The 15425-nt window shown below is 53.5% G+C and overlaps 1 protein-coding gene across 9 annotated transcripts in view; it reads left to right on the top strand.

Annotated features, from left to right (window-relative positions):
* Window positions 1–5717: 5717 nt before the first annotated feature.
* The window catches only part of KIF21B (kinesin family member 21B), a 48447-nt gene continuing 38739 nt past the window's right edge, over window positions 5718–15425 (top strand). For all 9 annotated transcript variants that reach the window (XR_013758352.1, XR_013758353.1, XR_013758354.1 and 6 more), the window contains exon 1: window positions 5718–6074. Coding sequence is in view for 3 of the 9 variants with exons in the window: in XM_079107424.1 (XP_078963550.1) it covers window positions 6034–6074 (41 nt within the window). In the remaining 6 variants the exon portion in view is untranslated. The remainder of the gene's footprint in view (window positions 6075–15425) is intronic.

A 15425-nucleotide genomic window follows, 5' to 3' on the forward strand; every position in this document is an offset into this window, starting at 1 on the left:
CCTTTTGGCATGTGGGGACCTCTTCATGAGCCCACAGACCCCATGGTGCAGATGAGAGGGCCCCTGAGGTGACTAGAACTCAAATTATCTGTCCCCGTGAGGCTAAGTCATAAACCATTCTGTCTCTCTATTTGGGCAAAGAAGAAATTGGAGCAAGTTACATTTAAAAAAAAATTTTATTGATGAATAATTAACATATAGTAAATTGCACATTTGATTAGTTTTGACAATGTACATACCCATGGAATCATCACCATCATCAATATATACATCACCCCAAAAACTTTCCTCATGCCCCTTAGTAATCCCCCGTACCACCACACCCGGCCCCACCCACTGCTCTCACCTCTTCTCACCTCCCCAATCAACCACTGATCTGCATTCTGACATTTATAATTAGTTTATTTTCCATAATTCTTACATCAGTGGAATTATGTATCACGTGCTCTTTCTGGTCTGCTTTTTTCACAGAGCACAATCAATTCTGAGATTCACTCATGATGTACTTTGTATCAATAGTTTACTCCTTCTCATTGCCAAATAGTGTTCTATTATGTGATACGCCAGTTTCTGTATCCACTCCCTGCTGGTGGACATTCAGTTTGTTTTCAGTTTGGGGCTATGGCGAAGCTACTCTGATTATTCATGTCTGAGTCTGCATATGACTTCTTAGGGTGCTCTGACCACTTTCTCTTTTCTTGGTACCAGGGATTGAACCCTGGGGTGCTTAACTACTGAGTCACATCCCCAGCCCTTTATATAATGTGTGATAGGGTCTCACTAAGTTGTTTAGGGGCTGGCTAAATTGCTGAAGCTGGCCTTGTACCTGCAATTCTCCTGCTTCAGCCTCCTGAGCTGCTGTGATTACAGATGTGCCCCATCACACCTGGCTCCTGGTTTATTTTATGGAGATGATGAATGTTCCTACCTCCTAGGGTTGTCATGCTCATTACCTTATAGAACAGATCGGAAGCATTTAGCACAATGCCCAGCACAGTGTTCAGAAATGATGGAATGGTAGCTGTTTTTAGTTTGCATGTGCCTCTGAGATTTTTAATTTTTAAAATTTATTACTTATTTATTTACCTAGAGGTAACACATGTCAGTTTCACATTTCATTGATTAAAGCCATGTGGTCAGAGCTGGCAAAGTCCTGCCACATTCATTGGTTAAAGTCAAATGACCAGTTACCATCAAAAAAGACTGAGGACATGCAGTCCTACCTAGTGCAGGAAGACAGAGAGCAGGAAATATGTAAACAGCACTAATGACTACTACACTGGCCAAGCGACCTTTGAGCTCATTTCCTCTTCTGCAAAATGGGAACGATAACAGCGTTGAACTCATTGACTGTTATGAAGGTTTTAATGAGAAAACTTAAACAACACTTGTGGTCCAGCACGGCCATAGGATAAATGCAAGATCTCCCCATCAGCAGCCCCTCAGGGAGGCTGTATTTGTGTACCGCAGAGACCCAACGTGCCAGGGTGCCAGGGCTCCCTCCCAACGGCAAACTTCCTCTGCCACTCCTGGACCTCATGCTGATGACCTGAACCAAGCAAAGCTCATTGCCACAACCTCCTCATTCCCCACTCACCTCTGAGACTCCCTATCCCTCCAGGAACTTCATTATGGCAAATCCATTGGAGAGGGAACATGGAATCCAAGGGAAATGCAAAGGAAATTAATATCTATTTTGTGCTGAACACCAGACTGGATGCTTGACCCATGTTGCCTCGAAATGGCCCAATGGTGTGACTGTTCTCATTTCTAGATGCAGGAGCTGATGCGTGGTGTGGTTACATCACTAGCACAGGGTTACATAGCTAGTAAGTGGCGGAGCTAGGGTTTCAGATCTCTGTGACCGGGAAGACCACGTTCAGCCTCTGGGCTGTCTTTTGTTATTTTATTCGGACTGAACTTCTGTCAGGACTCTAAACTCACTGACAGCCCAATCTCAGATGTTTTGCTTTTGGGTCCTACTGTGCTGTCATGGAAACTGCCCTGTTCTAGAAGTATAGGGACTAAACTTTCAGTTTTACTGCTCAGCCTCTACCTAACTATACAATGCAACTATGGACAGTCCCTTTTGTCTGTGGGCCTGTTTCTTCATCTGAAAATAAAGGGATGGATTAGGCGACCGGAGGGTTCTTTCCAAGCCTAGGATTCAGTGACATGGAGAACTACCTTTGGCCCCAATGCTGTGTCAGAAAGCATTGTAAAGTAGAAGGGGGTGGTGGTGAAGATCTCATGTTTGAGGTTATATGAAGCATTAATTAAACACTAATTATTCCTTGAAATAAAACAGGATTTTTTTAAAAGACCAATGGGATGTTTGTAATTGACAACAGTTCTCTCCCTTCCTTGCTATTTATAACAAACTCTGGCTTCCTCTGTGGCTAAGTCTGTCTCCTCCTCTAACAGAGGAAGTGAGGCTGAACCCATGTCTGAGCTCAGACCTTCTTAGTCCACAGCCTAGTGGGCACTCCCTGGGGTTCTGAGCTCCTGCTGGCAGGCAAAAGTGGGCTCTTTCTCTAGGAGGACATTGGAGGCTGTGGCTGAACATCTGCCAGAGGACAGGTTAAGGCCCATTCTCCCACAGAACCACAACCACAGCTGCTGGGGTGGGGCTGGGGGCTAACAGTAGAGGACCAGAACCCTATCTTCCACCCTCAGAACTTTAGGTCAATGCTCAGATTTTGCAAATATCAATGCCCAGTACTAACACTAAAGAAGATAAAAGGGAAGATGGCTCAAGGGAAGTACATTATTTGTGTTATCCTGCTCCCTAACTCTCATTTTGGTTAGAAGATGGGGAGAGAAATGTCCAGGACCTGAATCCTCAACTCCGCTGGTCTCCAAGTCTGGGAGTGTTCAAATGTTAGTAAAGGTCATGCCACCATGGAGACATTTCTAGGGCCTATATGTATCTCTTAGGTGTTTTGATTTGTTCTTACAGGGTTGCTGTTGAAAGCTGTGACTTGCCTGAGCGAGATCTAGGCCAGATGGCTGCCCCAAGTCGCTGCTGGAGTATTTTAACTACAGTAGCGTGGGAGCTTCCTGACTTGGAGAGGGCCCCCCACACCTCCCCCAGGTTCCCATCTGCCTAGACGCCTACAGCTCATGTCAGGAGAAATGATGGAGGTCCCAAGATGCCTGGGGGAAGGGCCTCAGTTCAGGACAAGAGCTGGGACTCAAAACTCCGACTCCAGGCCAACGTGTGTGTGTGTGTGTGTGTGTGTGTGTGTTTCTGTCAGGCCAAGAGGAAAGTATTGGGGGTGATATGTGCCTTATATAGCTGGTTCTGAGAAATTTCAGGGTTTGGGGAGGAGGGAAGGAAAGAAGAGCAACTGGAAGGAGGTAGAGGGAGTGGGAATAAACCAGAGAGGAAGCAGTGGCTTCGCTGAAGCTGGACAGAGACTGAAAAGGGCAGGGATTGTCCTAGGCTTCCTCTGACCTATCTAACCTAAGCTGCCGTTTAAGCCTCTTTTCTACCTTGAATCCCCATGTTAGCTCCTCACCTATGGGCAGCAGAGCTCTGGAATCAGTCTGGATGTTGGGTTGTCCTGCTGCTCTCTGGTGGCTCAGGAGGGAGTTGCTTGAGGGGTAACCAAAGTCCTGAGTCCCGGATTCTAGGAAGCCTGAGTTTGCAGCCAATGTGCCTGCTTGCTTTCCAGGCTGAAGGGCCTGAAGGGTTGCAGAGGGGGTGGGCAGTGGCTCTAGCAACATTTCCCAGAAGTCCAACAGTGAGTCAGAAGGGTCATCTACTGTCGGAAGTTAGAGTCAACCTCCTGCAGGCAGGAAACCAGAGTTGGGCCCTAAAGAAGCCCAGGAATAGGTGAGAGGGAGAGCAGTTTTGCAAAACTCAGCATTACCCTCTGGGAGGGCTAAGCCTGGGGGCTGTTGTGCCTGCAAGAAAAACCCAGGTCCGCCCAGCTCCCATTCTCCTGGCCCTTGCTTAGAGGTGATTTGGGGAGTCCAGAACCACATGCACAAATTCAAATCCTGAATCTGTTGCTAATATGCTGGGTGAGACTTGGTTTCCCCATCTGCAAAGTTGAAAAGAATATTAAAGTCTAGCTTACAAGTATGAGGATGAAATAACATGCCCATGAAGTATATTATTTGTGTTATCCTGCTCCCTACCTCTCATTTTGGTTGGAAGATGGGGACAGAAATGTCCAGGACCTAAATCCTCAACTCTGCTGGTCTCCAAGTCTGAGAGTGTTCAAATGTTAGTAAAGGGTGCAAGATCTCATACAGGACTCCCCCCCCATCTCAACCTTGGAGGTTCTACTGCTGATGGTGCCTCTTCTATTTGCCCTGAGGATGACAGGGTGTTGATTTGACCTTAAAATCTGCTGTTGAAATTATCTGTTTTTTGGTTTGAACTTAATAGGCCAAACCGAACAGAGATCTGGGCTCCTGGATGGAGCAGTTATCTGTGGGGGCACGTGGAGAAGACTAGACAGGAAGATGGCACCAACAGATAAATCCTCTGATCTTAATCCACATCCTTTCCAAAATCTCTGACATGGTTTCATCATCTGAGGGTGATGCAAGAGGTTTGGAGTCAGACTCCCCTTTCTCCCCTCCCCCAGAGATCTCAACTCACATCTGGAGCTGCAGCTGGGTCCTCCTCTTGGGCCCTATCCAGCGGAGGGAGCTGGGTGAAGCGAGGGAAGGGAGGGCAGCTGGAGAGGGGCCCTGTGAATGGCCCCAATGTTGGGAGCTGGAGGGCAGGAGGAGGAGTCCAGTCTCAGAGGGAGGAGAGGTGGACTGGACAGGGAATTGTGACTTCACAGCACTGGCCTCCTCCTCCATAACTGCCCTGTGTTAAAGTCTCCATGGCACCCCCTTGTCCTCTATATCCATTCCTGCGGGCAGCTGCACTCCTCCGCCTTCCCTTCCCACCCACTTCTCCCCCTCCCCAGCCTCTCTATCCAGGTGCCCTTGGAGTTGAGTGCCCCCTTTGTTCCCTCCTCTTCCTGGGTCATCTCAGGCCTCCCACACTGACCCCTCTGCCCCCACCGACACACCAGAGTGTGAGCCAGTCCAGTGGGTCATCTATGGGTCATAAAGGTCAACGGGACTCTGGTCTAGACGTATGGAGAGGCCAGTCTGAGATAGGAGTCTGGCCAGAAATCTATCAAAAGATGGGCTTAAATGCTGCAGGGTGGAGGTGGGGGGAATTTTACTTAGACATTAGCAAGAATCCCCTTCACTAAAGGTTGACGAACTTACTGGAATAAATGCAGAAGGGAAGCTTTCCTGGCTCTTTCAAACTGTAAACCGCTAATCACTGTGGGATGCTTTGAAGCAGCGCTCTGCCCCAGAGGCCAGGGTTCTTGCCCGTGCTTAGCCACTAACTCGCTGTGTGACCTTGGGTAGTTTCCCTCTTTGTATGCTTCCTCATTTATGAAAGGAAAGGTCCCATTGAAGCTGAGGTTCTGCGACTCCGAGAATCCAGTGTACTGCGTGGTTGGCTTCTCGGTCCGCCCCCACCACCCCCAGTTCCTCCCGCCCCCAGCAAACCAGTGGACCTCAGCCAAGGGGTCCCTTTAAAGGCTCAAGTCCCGCCCCAGATGCTCTTTCGGGCCTTTGATTGGTGGCTGAAGGATGGGGCGGGGCCCTGCACGGCTCTGCTGGGCTCAGGGGCGGGTCCTGGGCGGGCCGGGTCGGCCCCCGCCCCCTTTGTTCGCGCTGCGGCGGGAGGTGGTGGCCAGGGTGGGAGGTGTGTGAGCGCGTGTGCCGCGCCGTGGGGAGCGGCGGGTCGCGCTGCCGGCTGTCAGCTAGCTCCGCGCCGCCGCCCGATGGCTCCAGGAGGTGTGCTGGACCGACCCCGGGGGGCCGGCAGTGGGTAAGCCCCTCTGCCTGTCGCCCGCGAGCATGACACCTCCAGCCTCGGCGACAGCCTTCGCCAGCAGTGCCCGCGCTCCCGCCTCCGGCAGCCGCAGCCGCTGCCGCTGCCTTGGGCATTGGCCCCCGGACCCCCGCCTTTGATCCACGCCCAGACCCTAGCGTCAGAAGACCATGGCTGGCCAGGGGGACTGCTGCGTCAAGGTGGCGGTCAGGTAGGGACCGACAGCGGGAAAGGGAGCGTGATCGGAGGGGGCTCGGGCTTTGTCTCGGGTGGGCTCGGAGCTGGGGGCACGGACATCGCTGGAGCTGGAGCCCGCACTCCCGGAGGAGGGGCGGGCCTGGAGGGCGCCGCGCGCTGGCCCGGCTGCCGCAGGGGAGCAGCGGCCGGGCGGACTGCTGGAAGGTGGCTTTGTTTGGGTGGTTAATTTCGGGCCCCTCTTGGGAGCCCTTAATGATCAGAATATCGAATAAACAAGGAAATCCGGTATTTCACACCCAGCCCTGGCCCAGGCCGGGCGTCTGTGTGTTTCCTCTTCGCCTCCCCACGAGGCTGCTGTCTCATAGCGGGATATTGGGGGGGACTTTTTTTCACCCTCATCAACCCCGGTCAGCCAGTTGGTTCTATGCTCGTGGTCCAGCTAGCCAAGGCAGCACACCCTCCCGGAGCTCGTTCTGCAGAGATCGGTTGTGAGACCAGAAAGGGCTGGAATGGTGCCTTGCCTTCCGTGGGGAGTCAATGGAAAGAACCTTGCAGGGCCTGCCCCAAAAGGAGATGGGGCAAGTGGAGGGGAAATTAGGTGTATTTGAAGTGCTACCTTTGAGAGGTCAGGAGGGTGTGACCTGGCCCATCCTCTGGCACTCAGGTGAAATTGAGCAGGGGAGGGTTGTCATAGATTTTTCTGGGGTTCCATTCCCGGCAGCTCTAGGACTTGATTTGACAGAAATTAGGCTGGGAGAGGACATGGCTGGGTAGGTTCTGTTGGGAGGGGCACAGAGAGGTACAGGGACAGGAAATACTGCAAAGTTGAACCATCTGTGTTCTTTGTGCTGGGTGGAGATGCTTTACACCACACTGCCTCACCCTGTTTTTATTTGGGGGTTTTCTCTTTAAGAAGGGTGTATTGGGAGGGTACCAATCTGGGACTTCACCAAGGCAGGGATGTAGAGAGGCTTTGCCCCAACCTTCCTTGTATGATGGGGGGAGGGTAGGGTTCAGGTCTAGGGTGGGTTCCTGAGACAGGTCTCCAGATCCCCTGGGTCACAGATGACCCAGATTCCAGGGGTCCTGGGAAGTTGCTTTTAGACAGGGCCAGAAATGGCAATGGATAAAGGTCCCACTTCCTGTTCCAGGGCAGATGCCCTAGCCACAGGAACAGTCCTCTGCAACCTAGAGGGGAGTCATTGAGGCTGATTCCAGATCTGGGGCTGAGGGAGGGAGACTGAGGCCCTGCACCCTTGCACCCCAGGCGGCACTCAGAATCACTTGAGTGCAGCCTTCCTGGCTCCGAACAGCCTGAGACAAAGAGGAGCCCTGCAGGTGCCTGGTGGGCTGACTGGGGCGGGGCCAGGCTGTCGCTGGGGCTGACATTGCAGCAGGAGCCCTTGGAGGTCGTGAGAGGGAGGTGCACGGGTGGGGGGGTGGGAGTGAGAAATGTAAATACGGCATCTGCAGCTGATGGGGAGAGTCCGAGCGCCATAAAAGGGAAATGAAGCTCCAACCCCCATCCAGTGTGAACCAGGGCTGGGAAGGAAGGGGCTTGGGGTGCCCTTCCATGGGGGCTTTCCTTCAGACTCCATCTTGCAAGAGAGCCAAACAAAAGCCCTCCACATCTCTTCAGGGTCCCCAGCCTGGGCTGGGGCATGGTAAGATAAGGGGCTCCCCAGGGGGAAACTCAGGGGACATCACATTGTGTCGAGGTGCTCCCTTCACATTACCGCCACCAGAATAATCCTGGGGCCCTGTCCACAGAGAAGGGATTGTGCCTGCTCTCTGCACCATTTCTTTAGGGTGATCTTCCCAGTCAGATTGTCCTAAGTGAGGTCCCCATGCCTTGCCTTGAGTTGCTGAATTGGAAGGAAGCATGTGGGGAATCCAGCATCAAAAAAGCCAGGCTTTTAGGGGCTCCAGGAAGGTAAGGGCCCCGCCCACTCCTCCTCTCCGCCTGGGGCTGCAGCTCGGCTTGAGCGACCAGCCCGGCACACGCCAGACCTCAATGGGCAGCCGGCCGTGGAAGGCAGACAATGCCTGGACGGAACCCAGTTTCTAATCAGAGAGCTGAGGGTAGGACTGGGCCAAGGCTGGGATGGGAGGGGGAGCAGATGGTGCCAGTGACAAGCCCTTGGGGGAGTTCTCCTTGTTTTGGATGTCCTACCTCCTGCCCCCAGAAACCACTCGTGCCACCTAAAGGATTGGGTGTGGGCCTGCAGTCAAATAGAGCACTTATGAGAAGCACCAAGGATTTGGAATTGCTTGGACCTATTCCTTCCCCAGGGCTTATTACCTCCTGCCAGGTTCAGCTGTCTTTCTGACTTCCTGGAAGTCCTTTGTCCCTAACTGAAGCCTTTCTGAATTCCCATGAGAGTAACTTGTGGTGAAGCCAGGAGTCCAACTCTTTGGATAGGGAGGCCAGGATTGAGACAGACTTGGTCTCACATGTGTGCTCAGGAGGAGAGGCCCAGGCTGTACCACTAGGTGAAGTTCCAGGCCTTGGGCTCTTGGGCTCTAATCTGGGATGAGGATCAAAGCTGGCCATCTGCAAAGTGCTGCTGGGAGGGCCTGGGCTCTGGAACAACCAGAGGAGGAAATTTGCAGGACCTGGGGCTTTAGGATTAGAGGAAAAGGTCCAGGTGTGTGCAGGCCCTCAAAGCCCTACCCCATTGCCTCCCCAGCTAGGTGAAGTCTGGCCCATCTGCTCCTGAACTGGGGCTAGTCAGCTTTATACCAAGAGCTTCCCAGGACAGTCCCTCAGGCCTGCCCTCTGATCCCTTTATCCATTAATCCCCTTGTACTGTAAGGACTCAGCTTCCTGGGCTGGACTGGAACTGGCCTTTACCTGGGGGTAGGGAAGGAGGATGTGCAGCACAGCTAGAGAGAGGTGAGGGCTGAGCTGCAACCTGCCTCCAGCTGCAGAAATACAGGCCTGACAAATGTTAAGAAATGCAAGTTGGCGAAGTCGAAATTGGGGAAGGAAGCCAAGTCACATGGGGAGTTTATTTAAGACCCTTTCAAGCCCAGCTCTGAGCCCCCACCATGAGGGGAGCCCTTGGTGTTGCCTCACCCCCTCCCGCTTATCTCTGCCTGGCTTCCCTAAGCTTCCTTCCTTTAGTCTGCAGGGGAGGGGGAGGTGCCTTGGCCTGTCCCACATCCATCCGTTGAGACTACAGGGTTGAACAGGGTAGGGAGGGGATTAAAGGGAGCACCAGTTGGGGACCTAAGGGACAGCCTTAGACTGGACCCCTGTCCTCTCCCATTTGGGTTCTTTAGCTGCTATAATTTCCCTAGTTCCAGGCTACTCTGAAATCTTGGTCAGTGACTGTCTAAATATTCAATCAAGATCATTGTGGGGTTGAGAGGGAAAGAGAGTGAAGAGGTCTGAAGAAACGGTGTGGGGTGGGCGCGTGGGTGCCTTCAAGGTCCCAAAGCCATTCAGAGCCAATTGATATCAACTGCATCTCATGCTTTCCAGTTTGCAGATCTGGGAAACTGAGGCCTAGACAGGACCTCTGAGAGTTATGTGGTGACCTGAGAATCTTGGTGGTGGCCTCCTGCTGCATTAACAGGGCTTACATCATCACAAGGAAGTGGAGTATAGTAACCACAGGCCCTGAAACCTCCCCTCCTCCACCACCCAGCCAGTGTGCTTGATTGGATCTCAGCTTTTGAAAACCCCAGGGTGGGGCTGAGGCTGGGGCCCCTGGAGGTGACTGTGGTGACACAGGCCTGGCACCCTTATAGCTCAGAGAGCAAAGGGCAGGATTGGAGCCAATGCAATGCATCTGCTAGACGGGTCATGGGTCCCCTTCCCTGATTATCCTTCTGGGCCTCGGTTTTACTCACTGGGGAATGGGAAGACCTGGTTTGTTCTGATTTGTTCATTTGTGCAGAGCATTTGAATGAAATAGAAGGCATATAATTCTTGGAGGGAACAAAATACAGATCGACTCCTGCAGAGTCAAATATGAATAAATTGTTTAAAAAATAAGCCCTAACTTAGAGCATACCTAAGAAGTATCTCCCTAGTTTTAAGCAGTATGTGAATTATTGGGTAAAGTGAATCCTATATAAGTGAATATAAATCTATATATTTATTTAGAGCAGAAAGCCTGCTGTGGTGGAAAAGAGAGTGAACTAGGAAGTGGTTTGGCACTATGATTTATTGAACACTTACTTTGTGCCGGGCTGTGCCTGCGTTATCCCATTACACCCATTTGTAGATGAGTGAACACAGCGGTAGATGCAGGAGGCTGGATCTGAACCCAAAGCACTCCCCTTTGCAAGCACAGGGCTCCTCAGACTGCTCTAAGCCACCTCCAGTCCAGCTGCTGATTGGCTCAGTGCTCTGGTCTTTGCTTCAGTTTCTTTAAACGCTTTACACCTGAACACAGTTGCCTCAGAGGAGAACGTGGGAGAAGTGCTCAGTTCTGTGCAGCTGTGTGGCAAGGGATTTGCCTCATGGGGTTGCTCGGCATGGGCTGCCCATCACCACCATGGCCCTAGTTGCTAAATCCCTGTGGTTTCCTTTTGGTTGGGGGAGCTCCTGCCTCCCATTCTCTTGGCACTTTCTAGAGAAGGAGGTTCTGGGGCTGCCAAGTCTCCTGCTGCCACCCTCCCTGCAGCCAAAGGTCAGAACCTCAGGCATCCGGGGCCTCCTGGCCTCTCATTTTACCTCTGGATAGCCTTGCAGTTGAGGGCATTGAGGAGGAAAGCCGAGTCCTCCTGCCCCTCCCCCTAGAACAGCTGGAGGGAGCTCTTCTTGGGAGGGAGTGGGGCTAGGACAGATCTACACCCCCCATCCTATGGAGGGGGGAGAGGGGAGGCTCTGGCCGGGGGAGAGGGCAGTGTAGCCCCAAAGAGACATGGAAAGGAGGGCATGCCTTGGTCCCTGTCCCCAGATGCTTCAGTCCCTATACCTCTGACTTCTTGGTGAAAGTCCACTATCACAGCTGATGGTGGAAGCTGCCTGTCAGTCCTTTCTCTGGGCTGGGCTGGGCTGACCTGAAGCTGAGGGAAGGTGTACCCGGAGCGCCAGCTGTGCGCAAGCGGGCAGTGGGGCGGGGACTAGGCCAGTGTGGCTCCACAGCCAGCCAGCCAGCCGCCTGTTGCTCTGCATTCCTCAGCAGGGGAGCGTCCCCAGGGTCCAGTCCCCACTGAGCTGTCCCCCACCAGATGCAGATGCCGTCACAGCTCTGGGCTCTGGGCTAAGCCAAACTGCAGCGTCTCCAGGGAGGTCATGGGAAACCCCTGCCAGATGCCCCATGGTGGGGGGTGGGACTGCAGGAACACAGCTGAGTGGCACTTCCCTGAGCCGGGCTTGCCCTTCCCAGGCCCCAGAGACATGGCTCAGGAAGCTCCTGGTGCTGCCCTCAGCCAGGTCTGCGCACAGGGAGGGCTGTGGGTACATCCAGCTCAGGACGGGGACTGGCCCTTTCTCTCAGCCTCTTTGCATCCCACTCCCTGCTGCTCACACCACATCCTGTCTTCTTGCTGAATCCTCCGCAGCGCCTGGTTTCAGCCTCTGGGGAGTACTCCTGATGCCCTGGAGGGCCATGGACAGGAAGATCTTCCCCCAGTTGCCTCATACTGTACACCCCTCCGGTTGGCCTGCTTGTCCCTGGCATTACTCAGGAGTCAGCGGCCAGGACTCTGGGATGAACTGAAGAGTGTGGCCAAGCACACCCCTGAGGAGGGGGTGGGGGTGAGAGTTCTGAATCCCATGTGTTGGGCTGACACCCCAAGACCTCCTCTAGGTTTTCTTTGAGCGGCACTACCTCCCCATGCTCTCAAGACCATGCTCAGGAGCAAAAGTGGGGCAGAAAGGGTTGACAGACCCCTTTCACTAGGACTGCCAGGGCCTCATAAACTCATGCCCTTTGGCCCCACTATACAAAACCTTCTTGTGTCGGGGTTCAGAGTCAGCCTCAGTCTTTACCCTGAGGGCAGCTGCGGGAGGGCTGGGCTGTGGCAAGTCTGAGAGGCTAGGAGAAGGTCCAGCAGGAGGGCAACAAGACCCTCAGGCTGTCACAGGGTTCTGGTGGCTCTGCCCCTTAGGACTGAGCTCTCCCCCCACTTTCCCAGTGCAGCTAAAGGGATCAGCACCCCAAAGTGGATCTTGCTGCCCTGACTGATAGATACCTGGCCTCTGTGGGAAGGTGCCTTGTCTGGGCCCAGTCAGTAAAAGCCCCCCTGGTGTCTTGGAGCCAGACTCCCCAGAGAGAGCCCGGCTTTTGCTTCCAGCCGCCTTCCCCAGAACTGGCAGGCTGCCAGGGGGAGGAGAAGGAGGTGGAGGAGGAGAGGGTGCTCTGGAAAGCAGGGTGCGGACGTCCTCTTTCTGCTGCCGAGGAGCGCTGCCTTGCAGGGAAGCAGTCTCCATGATTCCCAGGCCCCAGGCCTCGGCTTCGTTAACGACAAAATGGGGAAATGCTTTCCCAACAGGCCACTCCTGGCACTGCTGGCAGCTGTTGGTGAGATCAGCCTGGGAGATTCTCTGAGGGGATCAGTTTTCTCTAGTCCGACCTCTCCGCTGCCCTGGTGCAGAGTCGCTTGGGGGATGCAGCAGAACTGGGCAAGGACAGGATTGGTTGGAATTTCATCTCCACCATTACGAATTGTGTGACTCTCAGTTGTTAAATCTCACCTTCTGAGCCTCCCCAGATGGGGCATATATCCCTTGCTTCCCAAGATTGTCAGAACACATTACCTCTGTTCATGTGCATAAATGGACCGGGTACCTAGATTTTCAACCGATAGAAGATACTGTCCTTATCAGATGAGGCCTGGGAGACAGAGGATGCATGGAGGAAGAGACTCCTGACTCCTCAGGCTTCCCTGTCCAGGTTTAACAATTGTTGCAGGCAGGAAGCTCTTTTTGCTAGTTTATCTAAATCCCTTCTGCTGCAGCTAAGTTCCCCTTTGATCTTGCCCTGTCACTGATGAGGAAGAGCTGGCCCCTGGCAGGTTACAACATGGCAAAGTGACCCAGTGTGCCGGCAAATGAAAGATCATGGGGTTCTTCTCTGTGTCCCTCTTCTACCTCTGTCCCCAGACACATACACACAGACGTGCACACACATTTCCACCATGGAGGATCCAACACCTGACTGCCTCTCAGCCCCTGCCATCTTGGTTGAAGCCAGGTGTGCTGATTCTGGACTGGACATGAGGAGGGAAGTGGTGGAATCTGGGGCAACTTTACTTTTCCCCTCAGGCTTTGGTGCATCATGCCCAGAGACTGACTAGCCTCCAGGGGCTCCATTTCGGGATTCCAGAAGGGCGTTAGGGATCCTGCTGGAACAAAGAGCAGATAAGCTTTTAGCCCCCTGAAGCTTTTTTAGGAGGATCTAGTCATGTTGGTGGTTTGGTCATTTGAGAGACGAGATGAGGCTAGTCCATGTTTCCTGTTCTGAAAGTCCTTGAGGTAGGGCCTGGGGAGAGGGTGTCCCTCAGCCTGGAAGTCCCCAAGTCCAAATTACACACAGGTGGGCAGCTGCATGCATGATAAGTCTCCTAGATGCCTCTAGATGGCTCTTCAGGGGTGAGGGCTAATAAAGGTGATAAATAATAACAATAAAGAAGAAGAAATAATAAAGAAGACCTTGTTCCTTATTAGCTATTGAGCTTATTAGCTATTGAGCCAAGTTACTTAATTTCTCTGAGTCCTCATTTGTAAATTAGAGGCAAAAATGTCAACTTTAGAATTAAATAGTATTTGATGACCTGACGGGAACAGCATCCTAAACAGTGCCCAGCAAGAGGCAGCCTGCTTCCTGAGGACTGGTGGGTAGCGCACAGCAAAGATGAATCAGGAGTCTCAGACAGTGCACTATCTTTGTAAGAATTTTCTAGAATTCTGGAACAGTTCATAGTTATCTTAATGTCACATTCTGTTACTTCTCCTTAGTGAGAAATAAGACCCTTCAAGTTCAAAGAACTGGGGGCCCTTAGGGGCCTCAGGATAAGATTTGGGGGGAAGGTCAGTTAGAACAAGGGAGCGGCCCTAGCCAACTGGGTGGGACTGATTTCATCTAAGAAGCTAAACTAACTCCTGGGAGCCCAAGGTCACTGGGAGGAGTTCCTGGGAGGGATGATTGGCCAGTTTTGCGTGATGTCACTAAGGAGGGCTGGAGGTGAGGCTGGGCAGTCCCCATCCTCCCCCTCCTATTCGGTGCGCTGGGTGTGGGGCTCCAGGCACGTGCCCGGATGTGCCCAGTTGTTACCTCTGCAGAGGAAGTTTTCTATCCTTGGCAGTCTCTCAGCATCCACCCGCCCCCGGCCTGCCTCCTCCCTGTCTCCTCTGCCCTGTCCTCCAGGCTCCCCGAAGAGCCGGGAACCGCTGAGCTCAGCTCTTCCCGCAGCCCTGCGCCGCGGCTCGCAGCCTTTGTCCCCGCCGGGGGCGGGCCCGGGAGGAGGGGGCTCCCAGCCGCCCGCGCGTCCGTCGCCGCCTTTGCTCGATTCTCCGGGGGTGGGGGACCACTTCCCACAGCACACCAGCCCCTGCTCAATTGTGAGCGGAGGAAGCTCGGCGACCTCGTCGCGGGTGCCAGATCCTGCCTCTGAAAAGCTCCGGGCCCTTTCTCCTCGCTCTCGACGGCTCTCACCGCCGCTCGGCCTACGGGTTGCCAAGTGGCAAATAGGCAGGCTCTGTTCTGGGGGACTCCGGCGTTCTGAGCAGGGCAGCCCCGCCCGCCAGCCCTCCCTCCCCGCAGGACCTTCAGAAGGAATGGGGGAAGCGGGAAGGGTGGGACTTGGGGGTGACATGGCCCTGGGGGGTATTCAGGCGGCCTTGGGCAGAAATGTCACAGGATCATTGGGCCACATACCTTTATGGACCAAGAAACGGGCAGCAGGCCTGAGGGTCACAGTTTGGCAATTTGAGGTTTTTTTGTTTCTGTATAAGTTTATCTTGATCACTTAGGGTTTGTTTGATTCCCTTGCCTGCTTACACTTTGTGCTTAAGTCATGGCTTTGTCCATAGCTCCTGGGGCCCGTGGTGTGGCCAGGAGACACCCCTGACCCCTCCCCATGCACCAGAGTTAAGTGGCTCCCATCCCCGCCACCTGCTTTAAGGGGAACTCTCTTATCTGGGGCAGAATGGGTCACTCCCACATCGACAGCAGCCCACAGAAGTGATCTCACTCACACTGGGACCAGGAGAAGAGGCTGCAGGGCGGGAGCAATGGAGTTCCTAGAAAGTTAAAACTGGGAAGACCAGAGTCATGTGCCACAGAGGTCAAAGGCTGGACAAGGACCAGCCCTCTAGGTTTGATTTCTCCCCTAAGCAGGGTGTGGTGAGGAATGCCCCTGGACAGTGAGCGCTGGCAGGCCAGCCCTGCCCAGTGCCCTGCCT

Source organism: Sciurus vulgaris (genome assembly GCF_902686455.1).
Source record: "Sciurus vulgaris genome assembly, chromosome: 12".
NCBI lineage: Eukaryota > Metazoa > Chordata > Mammalia > Rodentia > Sciuridae > Sciurus > Sciurus vulgaris.